Consider the following 16198-nt stretch of genomic DNA (forward strand, 5'->3'; position numbering starts at 1 on the left):
ACCAGTGGTTCTGATCAAGCCAAAGAAGTGTTCTACCTCCACCCCTAAATATATTGAACAGTCCTATTTTAGGAGTTATGTTGTTTATAACATGATTTGTGCTCTTTAAAGAAATACATAAAGCTTAGATTTGTAAATGGTTTCCCAATAATTCCCTTTTCCCTAAATAATGCTTTTTCCTCATGGTTTCAACATTTCCAAATATGGTGCATCTCTATCCCCATTAGGCCAAAGTACTCAGATCATGCCCAGTGCTTTCATAATAAGGTAGCTGACATATCTAAAATAAATCCACTGAACCCCCGAAGTTATTAAGTCCAAATCATTTGCAGACCAAACATCCTACCTTTCTTTAAAATCATTGTTAATTGTTTTAAACTCTATATAGTTCAAGAGGTGTATGCACAATGTCTAGACCTTACTAAGAAATAGGCAGGCTGAGGGGCTTGCTTAAGACAGCTGGCTGTATCAAATATTTCACAAATTTAATGTTAGAGAGTCTAATACCAAGCATTCTCTTTTACACTCTTTTCATTGCTCGCAGTAACCACAGTAACAAGGATAATCACACACAGGCTATGACACAGTCCTTTGCTTAGTGTGTTAAAGGAAAGGATGCAGAGGTCGCTATGCACATCAGCCAGTTGTAGCGGCTGCTTGCACCTGCATCTAGCTCTCAGGGCCTACATGCAAAAAAGCATGCTGCATCACTGACATCCCAGACCAGCTGCATCACTGCACACCAGGCTGTGGCACTGCAGAAAAGGGAAATAAGTGCCCCAACATTAACATCACAGTTTGTTACTTCCAGGGCTGTGTGACAAAAGGTAGACACCCAGCAAAAAAATGCACTCAGGTCTACCAGGTCTCTTGATGGCTGGATCCATGGAGGGAAAATAATGCCAATCTGTCTGGGTCCTACCTTAAGGCACTACCTGGCCAGGACAAAGAGCCCAACAGGAACTATTAAGACCAGTTCTTATTTGAGTGCCCCTATCTAATTGGCCAACGCACAGATTCACATAGACAGACTAGATGACATGGGGTGTAACATCATGTCCTTAAAATATATATATTATTTAAAGATTAAGGGGAAAGCCTCTTGGAAGTGTGCCCTAGCAGTAGTATTTCTAAGTGAGTATCTACTGAATCACATTGCTGGATAAACAACACTAACATATGTTTTATTTAATACCATTTTACATTTTTCTGCATAGGAGAAGAGTATGATCAAATTATCTAAAATACTATGAACAATGCATTAAGGATCTTAGAAACCATGACTGAACAGGGAATATTAGCAAGATCCATTCACCAGGTGATACACTCCCACTTTTTCAAAAATATCACGACGACTTTCTCCGAGTTATCTCTTTCTAGGTAGGGCTGGTAGCATACACAAGAGAATCAGGCAGATCGTTGTGAAATTCTAAGAATCCCAGTTTTCATTAAAAATAAACAAGGAAACAAGCTCTTCAACCACACAGCTATAGAACTGTTTTTCAAAACACATAGGAGATTTTTAGAAGACTCCAGGGTTTATGGGATATAGCTTCTAAATCCTAAATTCTCGTGGCATCCATTCACTTTTTACCCATTAGCTGTACTTTCCCACTATGTTGCCCTTTGCAAAACCAAAAAACAATTTTAAAACTGCAAATTGAAACCTAGAATCTTCAAAAGACACACATATTGGGCACACGTTGTTTCAGTTCAATCCTGCTTTCCAGGATTGCTTCGTTTTCAAAGGTTTGTCTCCCCCATTGATTTAAAATAGTAAAATCGCAATGCACCTATAATTTTACATTTTTAAACAGAATTGGATCAAATTTGCAAGAATAATAGCCCGTTCTGAAAGGATGAATCCTGCCAATTTTCAGACAAATAGGTCAAAGGGGTTTTGTACTAGTTTCTATTGCACTCCACCTGGCTTTTTGAGTTAAGTATTTGCATGAAACTCACAGGGAATGGAGAGGTGTACTTTGGTAAGATCCCTGCAAAATTTTAAGTAGATATGTTTGGGGGTTTAGAAGTTATCCAATATCCATCAAAAACAGTATTTGAGGGGTTTTATTTAACAAATTAAATGTAAATGTACTGCCTTCAAGTTGATTCCGACTTATGGCGACTCTATGAATAGGGTTTTCATGGTAAGCGGTATTCAGAGGGGGTTTATCATTGCCTTCCTCTGAGGCTGAGAGGCAGTGATCGGCCCAAGTCACCCAGTGAGCTTCATGGCTGTGTGAGGATTTGAACCCTAGTCTCCCAGGTCATAGTCCCAGGCACTGAAATTGCAAGAGCCAGCATCCCAAACTCTGCACCCTCCAGGTAATTGAAGCGCGCTATTAAGTTCAACAGTAAAGCACCTAATGAGGAACTTCAGACAGAAACAACATTCAATCTGCACAACATCCAAGATTAAAGAAAAAAATCCCAGACTTACCTGTAACATACCAACTATTTCTACTTTATTAAAAAAGATGAATGAATGAAGAGTTGATAACATGTTTTCCTCAAACACTGAAGGAGTAGGTAGAACCATATCTTGAATATACTGTACTCTGTATGTCTGATGTATTTTTTGTTTCAACTCTGGATCAGATATTGGAATAACTTCTTTAAATTTTGCAGTTTTTGTCAGAAATTCCCTGTGTTTCCGTGACTGTGATAAAGAAGGATCATATTCTAGGCATCCAATTACATCCATTATACATTCTTCAGAAAACATGACTTCAAAAAGTGCAGTTCTATTCAAAAGGAAGATTCCTTTAATAATTTCATACAAATGGTGTAGTCCTTCAATGTTCTCCAAGTCCTCACACACATGAAAAATTTCTAAGAGCTTTTTAATATAGCCCTCATTTTCCAGTGCTAGAGCAAGTTTTTCTCGCCGCAATGGAGAAGGCAGTGAAGATGCCACAAGTTCTGCAATTTCCTCTAGTCGACTTAATTCACAAGATGGCAACTCTAGACCTGGGGATGACATGTCATCAAAGCGTTCCTCTTCAGATTCATCCACCATATCCTGTGTAATATCCACTGACGGGTCTTTCCCTTGAACCTATTAAAGTGAGAGAAAACTAAAAGTACCTCTTCAGCTTTCACAGCCAGATGCCTACTACTATATACAGAGATGCAGCCAAATCCAAGTGTTCATAAACCTATCCTAAATTCTGTAACTGAGGGAAAGGGAACAAGTGTGGAGAACCTTTGGCTCTCCAGATGTTCAGCATCTGAACTACAGCTTCTATTACCCTTGATCACTGACCGTGCTTGTTGGGGCAGTTGGGAGTTGTAGGTCCAAAGGTTCCACATAGTAAGAATGAAGGTACGCAACAGTACTACCCCAGGTTGCTGCCTAGTTGTCCATGCTCTGGTCAGGGCTTCTGTTACAAACTGAACTGGGCCATCTTGCCTATTCATATCTACAAAGACCTAAAAATAATCTTGCTATGCAAATGGGTGGAATCCAACTCATGCTCCTTTGGGAGGAAGGGTGGGATAGAAAATTTAATAAAATAAAAAGCTCTTGTGCTTGCAAAAGGACTTTTAATCCAGCAGATGCCTCCGCTAACGGAAGGCGCACTTTCCACAGATTCACCCTCTTCCATCCAGCCCTCCACATCACCTTACATGCTGTTCTGGAGGATCTCCCAATTACCTGGAGACTACTTTTGCAGTAGTGAAGGGGAATTGACAAAAATCCCCTCCCCTTCTATTCATGGAGTTTCTAGCTGGATCAAAAGCCCTTCTATCAGAGCAAAGGCACCAACTCAATTGCACTATTCAAAATTTAAAAATATTTCTGCTAATGCTTTCTTAGCACTCCCTTATTGCAAGTCAAAGATTAATTTATGATTACACAGTGATGTACAACAGTAGACTACTTTCTTTTTTATATTTGTCCACAATCAGGAGTTTTAGATATTTGGCCCATGTTTAGTTGGCCTATTTGTTAGCTTTACCAAAGTCAGAATATGCACTACACACTTAATGTTTTTAAATAAGCTGTATACTTCTGAAAGAAGTGGCAATATCAATATACCACTGTAACTAGAAAGAACATTTGAGAGAAACTTACCTGACATATTTTTTCCCATATTTCATCACATCCAGCTTTTTCTTGAAAGCTAAGTGCCAGATCATAGTTCTCTGCTTCAGACCACACAATCAGTGTGTCCTTGAAAAGTTAAGAGTTATGTTTAGTTGAGCTATATTTAACATTTTAGAACATTTTCTAAAGATGAATTACTTGATCCAAGAAAGTCTGACACAGGAAAGTAAAATGTTGCACCCACATGTCAAGTAACACTTGAAATATCAACAAAAAACATGACTTAAGAATTCCCATGCTGAATTGTCAGTGGATAGCAAGATGGTACAAGGAAAGTCACATGCATGACACAATGGCAAAGTTCATATGGTGCTAGTCTTTAACAAATGAGATACAGTTGCTACTGGCCCAACTATAGCTCCTGTATCAAATCATTCATACTGTGGCAAGTTGATGAGTTTCATAGGATAACTTTGTGTTAGATTATACTTTGTGTGAAATAGTATGCTATGATTATCACACTTGCCACATACTCATTTTGTCAGAAGGCCAAGTTTCATAATATTTTTATTTACTTTTACATATCACTGAAAAACCCTCCATGTGTTGTCATTCGATTTTAGCCTCTCTTCATAAAACAATCCATCCTTGTGATCATTTTAACTCCCTTTTTGTACCCTTTTTAGTTTTCAATAGTATACAACATTCCAAATGCATACACTGGTAATAGCATTATAATCCCTGCTATTGTTAAATTTTCCACCCTTTTCCTATTATCTCCATTTCCTTTTTTTCTGCAGGCATCACACTAAAAGACTTTGCATAAATTTGTTTGGGTTTACTCATTCACAACTCATTTATCTACTTGCACATGTTCTTTCCTGTCTTTTAATCAATGCCAACGCATAAGATGGCACAGACTAATGTCTGATGCATTCTTTATGAACTTTTCCAAGAACTTTGTTACACACTTTTCAAAAATCCAGGAACACTTTATATTTGCAGGATTGTACTAGTCAAAATATCCAATATTCCCCCGCCCGCTCTCTCTCTCTCTCTCTCTCTCTCTCTCTCTCTCTCTCTCTCTCTCTCTCTCACACACACACACACACACACACACACACAGGTTTGTGTTGCCGAGATACAATTAGCAAAAACTCAGCATTTGTTTTACCTCTCTATATAATCACACACATGACTAAACAAACAGCCTACCCTACACTGTCTACTAATTTAGGCTACAATCCTAATTCTACTCACTAGGGAGCAGGCCCCATTGAATTCAATGGGACTTACTTCTGAATAGACACTAGGATTGCAGTCTTCCTTGGGTAGATGTTACAGTCCCTTGGATGCTATTTGAATAACCATGGTTACATGGGTCATCTAGTAATTTGGTATAGGTGGCCATTTTAATAAGCCAGATTTTTCTATTTATAGTTCTGAAATTTTATGTAGGAGTTTCTTAAGAACTCATGGGTGAATCGCATCTGATCCGAGCAACTGGTTACTATTTAGATTGTCAATCAGTTCAAAAACCTCCTGTCACCTCTTTTGGTGTAGCTTTTCTAATGTGTTACCTGAACAAAAAATGAAGGGTGTACAGCATCTGCCACCACATAGATACAAAGTTTCTCTTTAGTTAGTATTTAGATATGGACATTAAAAAGATACTACTCCCTCTATTATAAGCCTCTATTTTCTTGCTACTGACTTGGCTAGCTTAAATGCACTGTTTCTTTGCTCTAAAGCAGCAATGGGCAATCTGTAGCTCTCCTGATGTTGTTGGCACGCAGAGCTTGGAAAAGTTACTTTTTTGAACTACATCTCCCATCAGCCCCAGCCAGCACCATGCTGGCTGGGGCTGATGGGAGTTGTAGTTCAAAAAAGTAACTTTTCCAAGCTCTGTGGCACACTTATGTTTAAATGCAGCAGCCACAAGACTGTAGAATCTTAGCTACTATTTATTTGCAATACATTAAGAAGAGCTTTGAAATCTGATTTTATGACACGTCACAAAAGCTGAAGTTTCCCAATAAAGGTTTCTATCAAAAATGACTGATGTATTGATCGTGTGTTGTGTGTGTGTGTGTGTGTGCGCGCGCGCGCGTGCAAGTAAAATGCAAAAAATACAGTTAGTGACAATTACGTTAAAGTTTAAACGTATTGGTGCCTTGGGAGGTTCTTATGTAACATGCACGTGCTTATGTCTGTGTGTATACACACACACACACGTTACATAAGCATCTTCCAAGGCACCAATACGTTTAAACTTTAACATAACTGTCACCAACTGTATTTTTTGCATTTTATTTCCATATGACCTCACTGTTTTCCCTCTCTCTCTTCCCACTCATGTGTGTACTAATGGAGGATAACACTTCATGTATCTGATGAAAAGGGATGGAAAGATCTGTCAATTTCAGTTCTCTCAGTTTCTCATTTTTCCAATCTTAAATTCTGTTCTCCCCATTTCTGCAGCAATTTGCTTTTTTTTAAAAAAAAAAAATCCTCATAAAATTCTCCAATATTTTAGTGTGAATTTCTCCTAATACACATTTTTGTAAACAGTTTTAACAAACGTACATTTTTTGCAAGCCATTTCTCATTATCTAATGCATTTTTGCATGTTATTTTCACTCATATTCATTTTTATGCACTTTCCCCTCATATATGCATTTTTGTAAATATTGTTTAGTTGGCGAACTGCATCACAAAATTCTAATAAATGCAAATTTCTAAGGATTGCTGTGTTTCAGTTCTCATACTGATTCAGAAAGTGCAAATTTGATAAATTCTGTTTCTCACCCATCCCTGCTTGATGAAGTGGATTGTAAGCCACAAATGCTTAAGCCATAATAAATTTGTAAATCTTTTAAGATGCTATAAGACTGTTGTTTTAACACACCTTCACAAATAGTACACAAACTCACAGATCTAAGAATTGGTTGGCCCTATACAATTTACAAGGGGGAAGGTGCAGGAAACCTTCAAGGGGAAAACCATTGTTGCAATGATTTTTACGAAACAGCTGCTGAAGAATACAGTATAGTTTCTTCTCTGTTCCCCAAGTAAGGCTAGCTTACAGATGATTGAGCATCTAATGCCATACTCATTTCTCACAAGTTTATTAGGAAGACAATCCTTCAGGGGCCTCTGTGCTTTTTCTAAAGCTTTTCTGGGAAAAGCATCCCTCAGCAGCAGACTTTTTCCATGGCCTGATTGAACAACCAAAGCCTAGTTCAGACGTAACACTAAACCAAGGTTTAACATTATGTGAGTGAACCGATGCCTGAGTTTTGCATGCTCCCCGCTCCTTCTTCCCCTCACACATGGAGGACAAAAGTTCAAAGCGTCTGGTTAATTCTGAACAAACTACAGTTACCCCCTTACATCCAGATACTGTGGTTTGTTCTAACTACAATTAGTTCAAACAAGCCAGGATTAAACCATAATACTGCTTTGTTTGTACTATGGTTAGAACAACTGACCATCGTTTCCATATACTGATGCAACAGGAATTTGCAGTTTATTCAAACTGCACTAAAAACTGAATACTTAGCCATCTGATTCCACCCAATGTAAGAATGTCATAAGAAAGTAAAAACTGACAATGGGGATTTTTTTTAGTCTTCTTGAAACCATCAACAAAAAAGATCTATATATAATTTATCTCTTAAGTGTAATGTGAATATCACTAGACTTCACTGTCTCTATTTATACTCAAGAGTACCTAACTCATAAGGCTACTGTACAGATGAATGACAAAGAGTTTTTTTAAACACCACCATACATCAAAAGGTTCTATGGTAACAGAACTGTTAGATTAAGTTGGGCACATGAACAGTTACCATGTTATTGTTACAGTGCTGCCAGTCAAGCATCAAGAGACGCACACTTCTGGGTCATAGTAGCAGTTCATAACCCAGGTTGCAATAACCCAAGCAGCATCAGCCTGAGAGCACCTTGAAACTGGTAGGCCCTGTGGGAGCAAGGCCAAATCTCATCAATTTTCCATGAAGAATCTTTCCTACATAGAGAAAGATAACTGACTTGATTGTTACCTGTTGCTTCTGGTAAGCTGTATTTGGATTGATTTTGGATTCCAGAAGAAGAGAACCTCAAAAGAAATGAGAGAGTTTTCTATTATTTCTCTAGAAATAAAGCAATATTTTATGTGTTCTATACAAAAAAAATTATTCAACAGGTACACACTAACTGTATCAGTGAAGAACAATTCAGATTTTTTTTCTGATCCAGCAAATAGTCATTCTCTAAGGCAGCCTTTGCCACCCTCGTGGCCTCCAGAGGTTTTGAACTATAACTTCTATCAGTCCCAGCTAGCACAACCATGCACATATCCCAAAACATCTGGAAGGCCCCAGTTGGTGACAGCTGTTTTAAGGATTCTCAACCATTGAAATTATATTATATATAATATTAGTTAAAAGAAAGTGTTAGAAAAAAATCAATAGAACATTAACTAAGACTAGATTGAGCAAAGCAAATTCTCCTGGGTTAATATCTAAACCCCCTTCCTCCTCCCTCAAAGAAGGCTTCTAGGTATTAAATGCTGTCAAGAACATTTCAGATAGGAAACATAAACCATATAAATCATGCCTCCTGTAAAAGACTTTAGGAGCGATAACAGAAGGTTGCTAAGATTCTGTAGTAGCGTTCCTACTACATAACTTTCATAAAAGATCTAGCATATATTACACAGCACTTTTTCTGCTGGACTCTAGTGCTGTAAAAGCATTTTAAATCCCTAGCCAGATTTTAGGAATCAGTCATCCTTACAAGGCTGAACCATTTCAAATTTCTAGATGCCAATATCAAGGTTCCAGGCTTTTATGTGATGTAGTACCGATGATTTATTTTGGTCCAGCTGAAGACACCAATTTGGGACTTGTTTCGGGCCACTCAGAGATAGACAATGCAAATGAACTCAGTTTCCGTGCAACATTAAGCCAAACCAAGGGTTAGTGTGAATATGAGATCTCTCCTGGAGAGATCACAACCACCTTGCTCTTGCGCTTCTTAAGCTAAGCCATAGTTTTAGCTTAGTGAGTCATCTGAACATGGACTCATGGTTTGTCTCACTCCAGTAAAACCACAATATAACAATGTTTTGTTTTTGGTTTACAGTTTATGGTTTGTCTGAGGAGACAAACCATGAACCCAGGTTCCGATAACATGCAAAGCCAAACCATGGCTTATCTCTTAGCAATAGGAGCAGCAAAGCAACCACAATCTCCTCTCCGGAAACCTGTATCCTCTGGTGTCTACTCTAAGCCATAGTGTGCGAACCAGATCAGTAGCAGTATGGGAAATACACAGTGTGGCATTAAGGTTCAACAGTACTTGTAAGAATAGATTTATAACTGATCATTTAAAATCTCTTTTATCTTCTCAGTGCCTACTGAAGACCTTCCTCTTTCAACAAGGCTTTTAAGTAGAGACTTTATCCCAGTCTGTGTCTGTGTTGGAATTGCTTTTTAAGATGTTTTTAAACTTTTTAAAAATACGTTTTTAAAGCTTTTTTAAAAAAATGTTTTTAAAGATGTTTTAATATATTCTAAAGTCGGTTTTTATGATGTTTTAAATTGTTTTTAGCGCTTTTATTTGCTACCCTGGGCACCTACTAAGAGGAAGGACGGGATATAAATCAATCTAATCAATCAACTAATTAATTAAGTAAGGCAGGCAGTGGGTTACAAATAATGAATTACAGAGTGCAGCACCAGTAAGTAGTATATGGCTGCAAAGGAAACATACTTCTGAGGACAAGTTTAAAGTAGGGATGAAACACCATGAATAGGGCTATGTCAGTTCCCAGTCAAGGGAGTCCTCATCAGGAGTCCTCGTCAGAAAAAGACCAGGAAACTCCAGTTTCGGACCCAGCCCTGGCTCAGGCTACATCTGAAGGGCCAAGGTCCTATGACAAGGTCCAGAACAGGCTGTTGACACCCAGGGCAAGTTCGGTCTCTAATATTGAGGCTGAACAGCCCCTGAGCCAAAGGGAGAGGGGTTGCCACTGATGCCAGATGGAGACCCACTCCATCCGGAGGAGTACCCAACTACAGGCTCGGACTCCTCATGAGTAAAGGTCTCCTTGGGAGTAAAGGTCTGGCTGGAAATGATCAATGGGTGTCAGCTGAGATGTGGGGTGTGGTTTAGCAGCTCCAGGATAAAACACTCAGTGCTAGGCTGAAAGGGCTGCTAGAACAGCGTCTACAGCTCTGTACCTAACCTGGCTAAAGATTGCCTGTGGACCCCAGTCCTGTCTTTTGCCTTGCACAACCTGTGTTGCTTACATACTGCTTGGCTTCTGACCGTGTACCACTCTGATCCTGATTCTTGCCTGATCCCCTTGGTTTTGAGGTAGATTCTGGACTCTGACTTCAGACTGACCCTGGATACTGCCATTATGCTGCTTTCATTTGTGTTTCTGCTGAGGAGTCCCTTGCCTCCTTAAGGAGCCTGGTGAGAATAGGCTCCTACTGCTAGGGGGAGGGGGAACAGAGAAGGAGCACCATTAAATTGTAAAAGCAGTTCACAGCTCAACTTCCCTACCCCAAAACAGGGGGGGGAGATACAGGGTTGTATTCAACTTAGTGCTATGGCAATTGTTCAGTCTCTGCAAGGACTGCTCCTTGCGCAACAGAACAATATGTACCTCTCTTCCCCTCATGCACCCCCAAATCTGTTCTGGGGGTTTCTCCAAGCCTCTAGAGCAGATTTGGGGATGGTGCAGAGCATGAGGAAAGGAGGGGAGCCTGTTGCATTAGTGCTAGTGCAAAAGTTAAATACCACCCATAATGTCCAGTTCTTGTTCCTCACATAAACCTATTTCAAGATCTCAGGAGAGTACAAAGCGTGTTCGGGAATATTAATGCAGAATTCACACATGGACAGATATATCTTCCAGAGTTAAGTGACTGAACAAATAAACAGGTTGATGGGATACTTGAAAATTTCTTTTAAGCTCATCTCTTCTCCAGATTTCAACTAGCTGGAGTCTATTTTTCGGTCACTAAGTTAATGGTTAAATGATTAACACCATCACCAAAGATATTACATTTAGTTATGGCTGTTGCCTTAGTTCACAGTGATAACAGAAGTTCACTGAAATTGATTTAAGGGCATAGAAAGATTTCACTAGGAATTAAACATATGTTCATGTTTGAGGCATGTCTGTTATCTTTTGTTTAGTACAAAAAATTAATAACCTGACTTCAAAAGCAGCCAAGAAATATGTTATTTCAACAAATATATAACTGCCACTAAATGTACCCCAAATAATGTAAGGGACTGGAAAGGTATTTGTAATATTCATAGGTTCTATACCCACTTATCTGGAAGTTTGTTGCTGTTGTTATGTGCCTCCAAGTCGACTACGACTTATGGTGACCCTATGAATCAGCGACCTCCAAGAGCATCTGTCATGAACCACCCTGTTCAGATCTTTTATGTTCAGGTCTGTGGCTTCATTTATGGAATCAATCCATCTCTTGTTTGGCCTTCCTCTTTTTCTACTTCCTTCTGTTTTTCCCAGCATTATTGTCTTAGCTCCAATTAATTCAATAGGACTTATTTCTGTGTAGACATGTATAAGATTGCACAGGAAAACAAGTATAAATGGCCAAAGTGTCACAGTAAGGAAAAAGGCAATAGAAAAAAAGGCCTTTACTGTGCTTGATTCCAGTTTTATCATGCAGCCTAATCATCTATGTGTGCGCGTGGGGGGGGGAACGACAAAATCAGATATTTCTGGCCTACTAGAGAATCAACTTGCCAATTCTTGCTTAGAAGAAACCCAACTGGCTTTCTTTATCTGGGTTGTACATTTTAAACTCCCCTTGCAATTTCGGGAACTGGCCAACATAAAAACGTATATACAAATGGGCTTCTGGCCTGATCTAGTTCAGCTAGTATTACACTATTTCTAACACCCACCAAGTTTCTAGTGAATATAGTGATGTTGGGTGAGAATTCACGCACCCTTGTTCTCCTCCGCATTGCCTTATGTTGGGTCTCATCCCTTTGCCAGTACTATAGTAGACAGTTGAGCATAATGCAATCTCATGCTGCTGGAATGTGCTTGCCTATTCCAGCCATGTGGCTAAGCCCATTTGCATTGGTCTTCCCCAAACACTCTTCAGCAACATAGGATGGAAGTGGCTCCTGCACCAGGGAGGAGCAGGGGGTGAGAGAAAGAAAGGGTTCATTAACATCACATGATCCTTGCCCTAAATGCCAGGACTATCCCATGCTCTTCCCCCCCCCTTGAAAAAGTTAAGAAGTTCAACGTATTAAGGCTAGATCTTTCTTAGGGCAAAAGAGAAAACTATTTCCATAATTTGCTCCTGATGCTAATTATCAACCAGATAAACATCCATGGGTGGTGGTAGTGGTTTTTTAAGGGCAGAGCAGTACAGTTATAAAATACTGAAAAGTGTGAGAGTATATTTATGAGGTTGGGCCGTAGCTCGATGTCTTGCATACAGAAGGTCCCAGGTTCAAACCCCAGCATCTGCAGGTAGGGCTAGAAGAGAATCCTGCCTGAAATCCTGGAGAGCTGCTGCCAGTCAGTGTAGACAATTCTGAGCTAGATGGACCAGTGGTCTGACTCAGTATATGTCAGCTTCCTATGTTATTCATAACTTCAACGTTTGCCTGTCTTTGAACACATCTGGAGAGACTGTAACCTTGTGGTATACTGCTTTTTACTCACTGCAGATGCACATACCAGGTCCAAAGACTATTTATAAAACCTATTTATCACTTTCTCGTCCAAACATACTCAGTGTAATGACCAATAAGAGGCATACAAATATGGTAACAGAAAATATAAAGCAAATATGAACAAGAAATCCTACAATCACAAAGTGATGCACTAGGGTTAAGAAAGCCCTATACATAATCTACAGCATGTCTCCTATGTGCCTATTTCAGAATACTCTATCAAGGGCATACTTTATGACACACCCAGCCAAACTCAGCCCATCAGCCATGTAAGGCACCCCATCAGGGGCATGTTAAGTTTCCTGCTTCTGCTGCTTACCTGGAACTATAGAACAGGGGGTCATCAAGCAGTTCACAATCCAGGATACAACTGAAGGACTGGGTTCAGCTTGTGGATCACAAGGCATGACTTATATGTAATCAGTAAAACTTCAACAATGTCCATATAACTGTTTACATTTCATTGACATTACTATATCAAAAAGTGTGAAGAGTTTCAAGTAATATTAATAAAATGACATAACTGAGTTTTACTTCATCTTTAAATTTGGAAAATGCTTACAAACTCAGACAACGCGAGGCACACTTTTGATCATAATCAGTTGCATTGTTCTAAAAATATTAAGTTATATTCAGTCACATAGATACCCCTAGTTAACACATAAAGTTAGGCTCATGCTATTAGTTGCACTTTGTCTGTTTACTCAGAAGTAAATCAATAGGGTTTAATTCAGAGTAAATATGGTAAGGATCATACTGCAAACCTGAAATCTTATGTGCACATTTAGATGTAAGTCTCACTGAACTTTGCAAAACTTGCTTTGAAGTAAACAGACATAGGATCGGACTGTAAATCAGCTTCGTTTATTTGTCTGGTCTTTTTTCACCAAGTCTACTAACTTTCATTTATATTTCATTTCAAAAGATAGAAAGCAAGTTTTTAGGCACTAGCTTTGGCCACTACCAAGTTAAAAACAATACTAGAACTAGGAATGAAAATGGTAATAAACTATGGTTAAACGATTAAATAATTGACCCTGACAAATCACAGATATTGTTAGCTCACTAACACAAGGCAAGAGTCTGACACTTAATTTACAATAGCCAAATATAACAATTTCATACAGTAGTTTCACAAAGAATTTTACCAAGGTAAAAGAGATGTATTTCTGAACTATAGATTCCCAAAATTATAAACTTATATGTTTGAGAGGGATGAACTATGGATCCCCGCCCCCAGGATGTAGGCAGAGGATTCTGATAGGGGAGGGGGAACAAAAAGTAAATAGCATTCAGCACACTTGCAATCTGTCAAAATATGAGTATCACTGAGAAAACACAAGGATTAATAAGATCGTATCTATATTCATTAAAATTAATAGAATTTTTTAATTGTCTAGCATCCTTAGATTTTAGGTGCAGTAATGAATATTTAATTTTTCTCCAGGGACTAAGACTGTATTTGCAAATATCCTACAGCAAAATATTGTTATGATTGTTATGTACTTAACATCAGCACATGGTGGGAATCTTCTGTCATGGCAGCCAACATGTGGAGAGTAATTCTTACCTGGTTTCAGATTCTCATACAAATCATGCAACACAGAAATTCCTAAATGCATCACACCCTTATAGGGATTAATACCTCTGCTATACACATGTTCACACATTCAGACAAACTTACCATCACTCTCTGCCCTGACAAGCAGGGACATGCCCTTCAGCCTTTCCACATAGCCAGAGGACACATGTCCAGTACCTCGATCGTCCCACTGTCTATCTTCATTCAGAGTATAAACCTTCACCCTTCTCCGGGTATCAGTCATCCTGTCTCTTCCCACACCACAGGGCCCTACAATAGTTGATTGACTGGAGGTGTATGTGGGGGCTTTGCCCCCCTCAGTAAAGGGGAGCAGGAAAGAGAGTAAAAGTCCCCCACTGTGTCCTAAACAGTTTTCTTTATTGCCACTGCTAGAGTAGCTGCCACATCTTCCCCAAAAGGGAGCCAAAGCAAAATGGGGACAGCAGTGCTATGGGAGCACAGAACTTCTTCAGGAAAGCAGTAACAGCAGCTGCCTTGCAGAATGCAACAGAACAGGAAGTAGCAATGCTAGAGTTGAGAGTAAAAAACAGAACGTGGAGAGAATGAAAAGAATGGTGTAAAATTGGGAAAGGGCAGCTAGAGAGGGTTCCGCATTATACAAATGATTAAAAGCGAAAACAAAAAAACCCGCAGAGCCAGAATTTGCCAGGAAGGCTGGTATCTAGTAAGGGGGCAGATCTGTGGTGAACTGACAGAGCGCAAGCAGCGGGTGGAGGGAGAAAGAAAGCAGGCAGGTCAGTGACAGGAAAGGTAAGTGGCAAGGATCAACTGGTCACACCAACAGGCCCCCCAAATGAAAAATAAAACTGCCAGGAAACAGGGAAGAAAATCCGTAGTAGGAGAGTCGAGGACGCGCAATTGGGACCAAGGGTGACAGGAGGACATGGGGTTGCAAAGGTGAAAAAGGGATGCAGAAAGAGCGGATCGGTCCGTCCTCTGCCCGGCCCTATTGTGCAAGGCGCTGCCAGGCCCGAAGCCCCTTCTTTCACTCTCCGATGATCAGACTAGGGGATCGAGACGGAGCCGCCCCTTCTTCGCAGAAAAGGCCGCGGCCTAAGCTGGCGGCGAGGAACGCTGTCTGCCTGCCTGGATGGATGGGGGTGGGGAGAGGAAGCAGGCCCTGAGGGCCGGGTACGCAGGCAGTCTCAGCGCCCTGTCTCCTCCATGAGCTCCCCTCACGAGCTGCGACGACTGAACTCCCAGCCTGACTCCTCCGTCGCTACCGCCATGTTCTTCCTGCTCCCGCTCCTCTTACTGCTGTTGAGTCTTAGACCAAGCTCCCTCGCTCGCTCCGCACCGCCCACTCTGCTCCGAGTACCCGGCAAGGGAGCGGAATCCCTCAGTGGGCGGGTCGGGTGGTTGAGGCGCTGGCCGTTCGTGCCCTTCTCTCTCAGCCTCAGTCACTGCGCGACCGCCATCTTGGTTTCACCTCTCACTGTAGGCACGGGGTCTCCTAGAACAAGGCAGCACGGGCCGGCCGCGAACATTTAAAGGGCCAGCAGCCTCGACGAAGCTTCTTGGGATGGCGGCCAACTTGAAGGCGCACGAAAAGGCGCGCTTCACACATGGTCCCCCCCCCCTTTTTTTTTTCTTCAGGAGACAAAGCGCAGGAAACTTTCTCTGATGAAAAACACTTTCACGTCGGAAAAGAGTGACGTCTGAGAGAACCTACACTGAGTTCCGCGAAGGGAGCAGATGGATGTTGGTTCCCTCACCATTTATTTTCTCTTGTAGTAGAGTTACGCCGCTTCACACATGGAATTGTTGGGACATTGAACTTGTCAAGGATTATC

At 40.4% G+C, this 16198-nt stretch overlaps 1 protein-coding gene across 1 annotated transcript in view; it reads right to left on the reverse strand.

The window, feature by feature from the left end:
• The window catches only part of PPP4R3A (protein phosphatase 4 regulatory subunit 3A), a 37069-nt gene extending 21221 nt beyond the window's left edge, over positions 1 to 15848 (reverse strand). Inside the window, exons 1-4 of the mRNA XM_061611969.1 lie at positions 14487 to 15848; positions 8119 to 8174; positions 4082 to 4180; positions 2444 to 3061 (exon numbers count right to left, since the gene is read on the reverse strand). Coding sequence (XP_061467953.1) covers positions 2444 to 3061; positions 4082 to 4180; positions 8119 to 8174; positions 14487 to 14628 — 915 coding nt within the window. The 5' untranslated portion in view covers positions 14629 to 15848. The remainder of the gene's footprint in view (positions 1 to 2443; positions 3062 to 4081; positions 4181 to 8118; positions 8175 to 14486) is intronic.
• Positions 15849 to 16198: the final 350 nt, after the last annotated feature.

The sequence above is a fragment of the Rhineura floridana genome, chromosome 2, assembly GCF_030035675.1.
Source record: "Rhineura floridana isolate rRhiFlo1 chromosome 2, rRhiFlo1.hap2, whole genome shotgun sequence".
Taxonomy (NCBI): Eukaryota; Metazoa; Chordata; class Lepidosauria; order Squamata; family Rhineuridae; genus Rhineura; species Rhineura floridana.